We start from the raw sequence: 10,339 nt of genomic DNA on the forward strand, positions 1-10,339 counted from the left end.
CTGTGTGATAACTTCTATACAATTATTCTGACATAGGCAACTTCGGGCTTGTTTTTTTTTTCCTGAAGTCGAGTTGCAGATTGCATTTCTTTGGGCTCGTTTTTGAACGGGCGGTTGCTTATTTGGGCTTGCTTGTTTTTGTCCCCGCTATAAAGCCAACCAAAAATGTGGCTCTCCAAGTGCACTGCAAAAAGGCAGTGTTCAAAAAGAAGAAAAAATACAAAAATTAGGGGTATTTTATTTGAACTAATCAAAATGATCTGCCAATAGAACAAGACAATTCGGCTTGTCAAGACTTTCCAAAACCAGTCAGATTAGCTAACCTCAATGAACCCAAAAATACCTTAAAATAAGTATATTCTCACTAATAACAAGAGCACTTTTCTTGGTAGAAAAAAAATTGACCTTCTTGCTCAATATGTTGTAAAATATTCTTAAATTAAGTAAATGCTAGTGCCATTATCTTGACATAATGATATGCACTCGGCATCATGATTTTTTTTTTCATGCTTGAAGTAAGAAATAATTACTTTAAAAAAGCAGTTTTATACTTGTGAGTGTTGATGACACAGCTTTGCAACAGTTGATGTTCTAGTTCCAAGCATGTTTTACTCAATATAGCTCATCAAATCTCAGCAACAACCTGTAATATCTTACTGAGATCATTTAGGACCCAAACACTTAAAACAAGTAAAACACTCTAACATAAAATCTGCTTAGTGAGAAGAATTATTTTATCAGACAGAAAATAAGCAAATATCACCCTTATTTGAGATATTTCATCTTACTTAGATTTCAGTTTTTGCAGTGTGCTTTTCTAGTTGTATTATATTCTTGTATCACATCAGGCTGCACTTTTCTCCCTTTTTCAATGTCATTAATTGATTTGACCAATTTAAAAGCTTAAACATACGCAATCATAAACAATTACTGGAAGTTGGAGGCACATTTCTAGATTTTAACTTCTGAAAGCACCAAAATTCCTTGTCTGACATTTTGTTCGTTGTCTTTTTTTTTTTTTTAGTTCTTTAGCGTGGGTCACCCCACAAATGCTTGGTGTGCCCTTTCCTGATATACAGAGTCCAATTATCGGGGATCCCTTTCTTCCTGCTATAACCGGTAAAAGACAACCCTTTCATTTGTATAATATTTGTAAGATTGTATGCCGTAGTATTTGAAGTCACGCTTTTCTCCCCGCTTTGACAGCCATTATTGAGATGGACGCCAAGCGGGCGCCTCAGGACAAACTGGTGTGCGTGTCCAAGTGCAGCCAGCAGGTCTTCGAGGCGCTCGCCGCCTCCAACAGCGAGCCGGCCAACGCTGACGACTTCCTGTCCGCCCTGGTGTACGTGGTGCTCAAGGCCAACCCGCCTCGCCTGCACTCCAACATGCAATACGTCATCCGCTTTGGCCTCCCGCACAGTCTTATGGCAGGAGAGAGCGGCTACTACTTCACCAACCTGGTCAGTAAAATGACTGCTCTTTTCCGTGTGCTATTTCTGTATGTTAGGCACCAACACCGACAGCCAGAAATATTCGGCTTTCTAATGTGTAATGAGAGACTTAATTAACGGAGTTGGGATGCCAGCTGTGCATAAAGATATTTACACAAGTGTGACGTTATAACACCCAACACTCACTTCTCCTGCTCTGTTGTTTTGAAAGCAATCGTTGCTTTCCCTCAGTCAGATAAGATGAATGACTACATGGGACGTACAAAATGACAGCTACAATTAGAGATGTCCGATAATATCGGCCGATAAATGCTTTAAAATGTAATGTCGGAAATTATCGGTATCGGTTTCAAAAAGTAAAATGTATGACTTTTTAAAACGCCACTGTGTACACAGACGTAGGGAGAAGTACCGAGCAGTTGCGTCTCCCAGTCATACTTGCCAACCCTCCCGATTTTCCCGGGGCAACCATTCCAGTGTTTCCCATAAACTGGCAAGATACCTGTGGCGGTGGGGGCGTGGCTATGGGCGTGGTCACCATGACATCATCAAGTAATTTGCATAATTTACTACAATGATATGATTTTCTCTAAAAAGGCTCAAAAAATGTATACTTACTAATTAATAATGACAGTTTTGTTTTAAACGTCCGTCCATCCATCCATCCATTTTACAATATAATTACAACACTTTATGTACATATTTATATACAGATTTGAAGAATAAGTTATTCACTGAAATATATTTATTAATTGTGGTTCTTACAAAAAATATATCTTATAAAATATAAAAGCTAAAATGTCTCATAAAGCTCTGCCCCTTTAATTAGTGCATACTAAATAATTTAACTTTAGCCTACTACTACAACCATATTATTTACCAGCAACATAAAGTGAAACAGAGGCAGAGGTGTCCTGCCACAGTCAGTAACAAATAAACAGAAAACAGTAGTGGTGGTAGATAGACACAGAGCTTCATCAAACATCTGATCCACTGAACAAAGAGCTCCAAACATCTTGAACTTTAGACTGCCATCAGTTTTACTCCCTACACTTAACCATGTGTTTCCTACTGCCTGCAGACTTTGCACCCTTTGTTATATAAACATGTTGTGTTTCTAATAGAAATACATTTAATAAAGTCAAATACAAATAAGGCAACAAGAGAAGTATCCTACACTTCTCTTTTGTAAAGTAAATCTGAACAGCCGATATGGGCATCTACATCAACTATATGATTTGCCTGAGAAGCTGGAGAGGACGAAAAAAAAAATTAAAAAAATATTTTTATTTTTTTAAAATTTGTGGCGGACGTAATTCTTTCGTGGCGGGCCGCCACAAATAAATGAATGTGTGGGAAACACTGCATTCTCCCGAATTTCTCCCGATTTCCACCCAGACAACAATATTGGGGGCGTGCCTTAAAGGCACTGCCTATGCGTGCCGGCCCAGTCACATAATATCTACGGCTTTTTTACAAACACAATTGAATGCAATGCATCCTTGGTCAACAGCCATACAGGTCACACTGAGGGTGGCCGTATAAACAACTTTAACACTGTTACAAATATGCGCCACACTGTGAACCCACACCAAACAAGAAAGACAAACACATTTCGGGAGAACATCCGCACCGTAACACAACATAAACACAACAGAACAAATACCCAGAACCCCTTGCAGCACTAACTCTTCCGGGACGCTACAATGTACACCCAGGGAGTGCATGTCCCAAATTCCAAGCTGCTGTTTTGAGGCATGTTAAAAAAAAATAATGCACTTTGTGACTTCAATAATAAATATGGCAGTGCCATTTTTTTCCATAACTCGAGTTGATTTATTTTGGAAAACCTTGTTACATTGTTTAATGCATCCAGCGGGGCATCACAACAAAATTAGGCATAATAATGTGTTCATTCCACCTCTGTATATATCGGTATCAGTTGGTATCGGAATCGGTAATTAAGAGTTGGACGATATCGGCAAAAAAGCCATTATCGGACATCTCTAATTACAACTGTATCGGAACTAACAGTGTTCTGATTGTAATCCTCCAAGTATTAGCAGCAAAGTAAAAAGCCGTCAACGTTGTGACGCGAAAATGAATGTTTAAAAACACGTGTTTTCCCAGATTTTTCACAGGGCTGAAACTTTACTGAGCACTTTTATTCTTGGTGTTTAAAGCTTGCTTAGATGGTAGCTTACCTATTAGCATGCCCTCGGTGTAAAACATGTTTAGCCTCGTCCTCCAGCGACAATGATACTTGATAATGATAATAAGAATTGCCGTTTAGTTGCCGTAACGGAAGTGGTTATTATCAAATTATGGGAGCGACTAGGGCTGGGCGATATGGACGAAAAAGTATATTTCGATATATTTTTACTTAAATTGATATTCAATATATATCCCAATATAATTTTCGCCCGAATGCAGCTGAGATAGGCTCCAGCACCCCCCGCGACCCCTAAAGGGACAAGCGGTAGAAAATGGATAGATGGATAGATATATTTTCCGGTGAAAGTATACATATAAAGTAGAGATATCCGATAATATCGGCCGGCCGATATTATCGGCCGATAAATGCTTTAAAATGTAATATCGGAAATTATCGGTATCGGTTTTTTTATTATCGGTATCGTTTTTTTTTTTTTTTGTTTTTTTTGTTTTTTTTTTTATTAAATCAACATAAAAAACACAAGATACACTTACAATTAGTGCACCAACCCAAAAAACCTCCCTCCCCCATTTACACTCATTCACACAAAAGGGTTGTTTCCTTCTGTTATTAATATTGTGGTTCCTACATTATATATCAATATATATCAATACAGTCTGCAAGGGATACAGTCCGTAAGCACACATGATTGTGCGTGCTGCTGGTCCACTAATAGTACTAACCTTTAACGGTTAATTTGACTAATTTTCATTAATTACTAGTTTCTATGTAACTGATTTTATATTGTTTTACTTTCTTTTTTATTCAAGAAAATGTTTTTAATTTATTTATCTTGTTTTATTTTATTAATTTTTAAAAAAAAGGACCTTATCTTCACCATACCTAGTTGTCCAAATTAGGCATAATAATGTGTTAATTCCACAACTGTATATATCAGTATCGGTATCGGTTGATATCAGTATCGGTAATTAAAGAGTTGGACAATATCGGATATCGGCAAAAAGCCATTATCGGTCATCCCTAATATAAAGATATTCATATTTGGTTGAGGTGGGCGGGGTTGAGGTAGGGGGTGTAGGGGGTAGCAGGGGATGTATATTGTAGCGCCCCGGAAGAGTTAGTGCTGCAAGGGGTTCTGGGTATTTGTACTGTTGTGTTTATGTTGTGTTACGGTGCTGACGTTCTCCCGAAATGTGTTTGTCATTCTTGTTTGGTGTGGGTTCACAGTGTGGCGCATATTTGTAACAGTGTTAAAGTTGTTGATACGGCCACCCTCAGTGTGACCTGTATGGCTGTTGACCAAGTATGCCTTGCTTTCACTTGTGTGTGTGAAAAGCCGTAGATATTATGTGACCGGGCTGGCACGCAAAGGCAGTGCCTTTAAGGTTTATTGGCGCTCTGTACTTCTCCCTACGTCCGTGTACACAGCGGCGTTTTAAAAAGTCATACATTTTACTTTTTGAAACCGATACCGATCATTTCCGATATTACATTTTAAATCATTTATCAGCCAATAATATCGGCAGTCCGATATTATTGGACATCCCTAGTTGTCATTCTAGAGCAGGGGTCACCAACGCGGTGCCCGCGGGCACCAGGTAGCCCGTAAGGATCAGATGAGTAGCCCGCTGGCCTGTTCTAAAAATAGCTCAAATAGCAGCACTTACCAGTGAACTGCCTCTATTTTTTAAATTGTATTTATTTACTAGCAAGCTGGTCTCGCTTTGCTCGACATTTTTAATTCTAAGAGAGACAAAACTCAAATAGAATTTGAAAATCCAAGAAAATATTTTAAAGACTTGGTCTTCACTTGTTTAAATAAATTCATTAATTTTTTTACTTTGCTTTTTATAACTTTCAGAAAGACAATTTTAGAGAAAAAATACAACCTTAAAAATGATTTTAGGATTTTTAAACACATATACCTTTTTTACCTTTTAACTTCCTTCCTCTTCTTTCCTGACAATTTAAATCAATGTTCAAGTATTTTTTTTATTTTTATTGTAAAGAATAATAAATACATTTTAATTTAATTTTTCATTTTAGCTTCTGTTTTTTCGACGAAGAATATTTGTGAAATATTTCTTCAAACTTATTATGATTAAAATAAAATAAAAATCTTCTGGCAAAGCTACAAAATCTGTGGAATCAAATTTAAATCTTATTTCAAAGTCTTTTGAATTTCTTTTAAAATTTTTGTTCTGGAAAATCTAGAAGAAATAATGATTTGTCTTTGTTAGAAATATAGCTTGGTCCAATTTGTTATATATTCTAACAAAGTGTAGATTGGATTTTAACCTATTCAAAACATGTCATCAAAATTCTAAAATTAATCTTAATCAGGAAAAATTACTAATGATGTTCCATAAATTCTTTTTTCAATTTTTTCAAAACGATTCGAATTAGCTAGTTTTTCTCTTCTTTTTTTCGGTTGAATTTTGAATTTTAAAGAGTCGAAATTGAAGATAAACTATGTTTCAAAATTTAATTGTCATTTTTTTCGTGTTTTCTCCTCTTTTAAACCGTTCAATTAAGTGTAAATATCATTAATTATTAATAATAACATAGAGTTAAAAGTAAATTGAGCAAATTGGCTATTTCTGGCAATTTATTTAAGTGCGTATCAAACTGGTAGCCCTTCGCATTAATCAGTACCCAAGAAGTAGCTCTTGGTTTCAAAAAGGTTGGTGACCCCCGATCTAGAGTATTCATTAGTAGCCAGAGAGAAAGTATATTTTTGCTGTGACGGATGTAAACCGAGGTCACAACACGGAAAGTATATTACCTGAGGGGGCGTGGCTACAGGATAGAGTTGCCAAATGGGAAACTTTTTTTCTGCATTGCATCTAATCGTGCAACCGGTCCGTTTCAGTCCTGCGCAGTGGCCTTCATCGAAAAACTGGACGGACCGGCACTCAGCCTCAGCCCGACCGAGTTCGAAGGTTACATGAGGCATCGACGGGGCCCGGCCGCCGCGGGGGGCGTGAGGCAGCAGGCGGCGGAAGAGACGCAGCACCTGCTGGACGAGCTGACGTGCAGGCAGGAGGAGCTGGACCGCGGCGTGGACTCGCTCAACACGCAGCTGCAGAAGTGGGTGCAGACGGTACATTCCCAGCTCGACGAGACCACCTCCAAGTTCGCCACGGCGCAGACGGAGCTGTCTTCGTCTTTGTCGTCGCCAACAGGAGAAGAGGTCCAACAGCAGTTGGTGCTTACTGATCAATATGCGGGACCGGACGACTCCGACTGTTAATCAAACCTCCCATCCTGTACGGGATTTTCTCTCTCATATAAATCCTCAGCACTGATGTTTTGATGAAGGATACAGCACAGAGCACACAGAGGTGAGGGCGGATTTTGTAGTTCCACTTTCTGAAGATGATTTGCACTCCTAATGTGTGTCAATGAAGGAACTAATCAATACATTATTACAAGCAATACTGTACTAAGCACTCAGGTTGTCCCCTCCCCCCTCGTTTCAAATAATCTAACCCATGTGCCTATATAACAATGTCAAATCTTAAAAATGTCATAAGGTATATTTGACAAACTGAGGTCTTTACGCTCTGTGGGAACATGAAGTAGTTAAACTATTGTACTATTGTATCTGTGCTAATGTGCAGGTACACATTGTTTACACATTGTTGGCAAAATCAAAGTGGGGTTGTGTCATAACAGATGATCATATATTAAAATTTAAATGTGATATATTGTGTTTTCCTTGAAGACTTGTATTTATTCAGGATTGTTTGAAAGACATGCACCTGGGGAGGGGGGGGGGGTTAACCACATATGCGGTCCTCTCCAAGGTTTCTCAAAGTCATTCACATTGACGTCCCACTGGGGTGAGTTTTTCCTTGCCCGTATTTGGGCTCTGTACCGAGGATGTCGTTGTGGCTTGTACAGCCCTTTGAGACACTTGTGATTTAGGGCTATATAAATAAACATTGATTGATTGATTGATAGGTTGATTCCAAGGCAGATGTTATGAATTATTACTTGTTGTTTTACACTATTTACACTTGTGCTGCACTATTTCATGTGAAATAATCCATTCATATTTCATGTTGATTGGCAACACTAAATGGGCCCTAGTGCGTGAATGGGAGTGTGAATGTTGTCTGTCTATCTGTGATGGCCCTGTGATGAGGTGGTGACTTGTCCAGGGTGTACCCCGCCTTCCGCCCGAATGCAGCTGAGATAGGCTCCAGCACCCCCCCCGCGACCCCGAACGGGACAAGCAGTAGAAAATGGGTGGATGGGGATAAATAATAGACAGACGTCACGTGTCTGAAGTGTTTTATGGTTCATATAAGTTTGAATGTCTTGTTTTGACCGTAGAATTGACAATGCTTCTTTTTTTTTTTTTTTAACATAATGTGTGTCTTTCTACTACACGATCATCTATTGCGTCATTTTCAGGTACATTTTGACCCAAATTAATCTGATTTATTGCCATTATATAAACATATGTGCAACAATATATGTGCAACGATATAGTGATTTTACAAGTGTGTTGGACCTGTGATGAGGTGGCGACTTGTCCAGGGTGTACCCCGCCTTCCGCCCGAATGCAGCTGAGATAGGCTCCAGCACCCCCCCGCGACCCCGAACGGGACAAGCGGTAGAAAATGGATGGATGGATGTTTGAGCAGATAGAAAACAGTAAAACGTGTAATAGCAATCAGACTTTTTTTTAGTGTAGAATTACTTTTTTAAATCTCTGTACAAGTGGGGAAAATATTGAAAATATATGAAATATCTGATATTTATTTGGGCCAAAATTAATGTTTTTTTACTTTCAATCTAATACTTTTTTTTTTTTTTTACATTCTGTCTCTATTAAAATTATTTTCCACAAAGGCAAAATGTGCCCGCAATCAAACACTTATTTCCCCTACTATATGCACCTATTTAAAGAGAAGTAAAGTACAGTATAGAAGTACTGTGTATTAATACTAGGGGTGTGGGAAAAAATCGATTAGAATTCGAATCGCGATTCTCACGTTGTGTGATTCAGAATCTATTCTCATTTTTAAAAAATCGATTTTATTTTATTTTAATATTTTTTTTTAGATTAATCAATCCAACAAAACAATACACAGCAATACCATAACAATGCAATCCAATTCCAAAACCAAACTTGACCCAGCAACAATAAACAGAGCAATTGAGAGGAGACACAAACACGACACAGAACAAACCAAAAGTAGTGAAACAAAAATGAATATTATCAACAACAGTATCAATATCAGTAACAATTTCAACATAGCAGTGATTAAAAATCCCTCATTGACATTATCATTAAACATTTATAAAAAGTGTCACAGTCACAGTGGCTTACACTTGCATCGCATCTCATAAGCTTGACAACACACGGTGTCCAATATTTTCACAAAGATAAAATAAGTCATATTTTTGGTTCATTTAATAGTTAAAACAAATGTACATTATTGCAATCAGTTGATAAAACATTGTCCTTTACAATTATAAAAGCTTTTTACAAAAGTCTACTACTCTGCTTGCATGTCAGCAGACTGGGGTAGATCCTGCTGAAATCCTATGTATTGAATGAATAGAGAATCCTTTTGAATCGGAAAAATATCGTTTTTAAATCGAGAATCGCGTTGAATCGAAAAAAATCGATTTTGAATCGAATCGTGACCCCAAGAATCGATATTGAATCGAATCGTGGGACACCCAAAGATTCGCAGCCCTAATTAATACAGTACTAATCTGTGTAGTTTGCCAATTAATTGAAGATAAAACATACCACTGACTGCAATCTAGAATATGTATATTCATAAATCTAATCCCCCTTGTGGGAATAAATAATATATTAAAATCTTTTTTTTTTAAACCATACCATACCATACCAACTTTATTTATAAAGCCATTTAAAAACAACCACAGTTGAAGAACAAAGGGCTGTACACCACAAAGAAATAGAGGCAAAGGACAGACTAAAAAAATAACATTTAAAACAGAAGTTAAATACACATTTAAAAAAGCAAATACAAATTACCCTAAGAACAATTTGTTAGATACAAATCTGTTAAAAACAGTTTAAAGTCTCATGCTGGGTTAAAAGCCAGTGAATAAAAATGGGTTTTAAGAAGGGTCTTAAAAGTAGCCAAAGATATGTATGTATGTATATATATATTTATATGTATGTATGTGTGTGTATGTATGTATGTATATATATTTATATGTATGTATGTGTGTGTATGTATGTATGTATATATGTACCTGTTTAAAAAAAAAATATTTCTGATTATTATTATTATTATTAATGTATTATTATTTCCTTCTTTTTTTCTGTTTATTTAATTGATGTATTTGTAGATATTACTTTGTTTTTTTTTGTTGTTCCTTTCTTTTTTTGGGGTGGAGGGGGGTGGGTGGTATAGATGGGATATAAACAAAAATATTTTGACATTTAGGGCAGACAATAGATATATGATTTATGTGAATATGATGTAATGGATAGGAATGTCTGATGCTGGATGTCAATAAAAATAAAATGAAAAAAAAATTACAAAGAAGGAAGAAGAAACAGTTCATTTCCCTTTTTTTACATTTATACAAATGCAGTTTTGACCATAATGTTATCACGACACCGATAAACTAGTCGCCTGCATGATACCTCCTCGCCGATTGGGGGCGGTAAAGATAACCGTATGAAAGCAACGAGTAAGCAAATAAAAGG

General features: G+C 37.0%; 1 protein-coding gene across 1 annotated transcript in view; it reads left to right on the top strand.

Annotated features, from left to right (window-relative positions):
• The window catches only part of LOC133632044 (rab5 GDP/GTP exchange factor-like), a 15,099-nt gene extending 7,763 nt beyond the window's left edge, over positions 1-7,336 (top strand). Inside the window, exons 7-9 of the mRNA XM_062024279.1 lie at positions 1,025-1,119; positions 1,207-1,463; positions 6,503-7,336. Of these exons, the coding sequence (XP_061880263.1) occupies positions 1,025-1,119; positions 1,207-1,463; positions 6,503-6,883 (733 nt within the window). The 3' untranslated portion in view covers positions 6,884-7,336. The remainder of the gene's footprint in view (positions 1-1,024; positions 1,120-1,206; positions 1,464-6,502) is intronic.
• The last annotated feature ends 3,003 nt before the right edge of the window (positions 7,337-10,339 follow it).

Source organism: Entelurus aequoreus, linkage group LG17 (genome assembly GCF_033978785.1).
Source record: "Entelurus aequoreus isolate RoL-2023_Sb linkage group LG17, RoL_Eaeq_v1.1, whole genome shotgun sequence".
NCBI classification, from domain to species: domain Eukaryota; kingdom Metazoa; phylum Chordata; class Actinopteri; order Syngnathiformes; family Syngnathidae; genus Entelurus; species Entelurus aequoreus.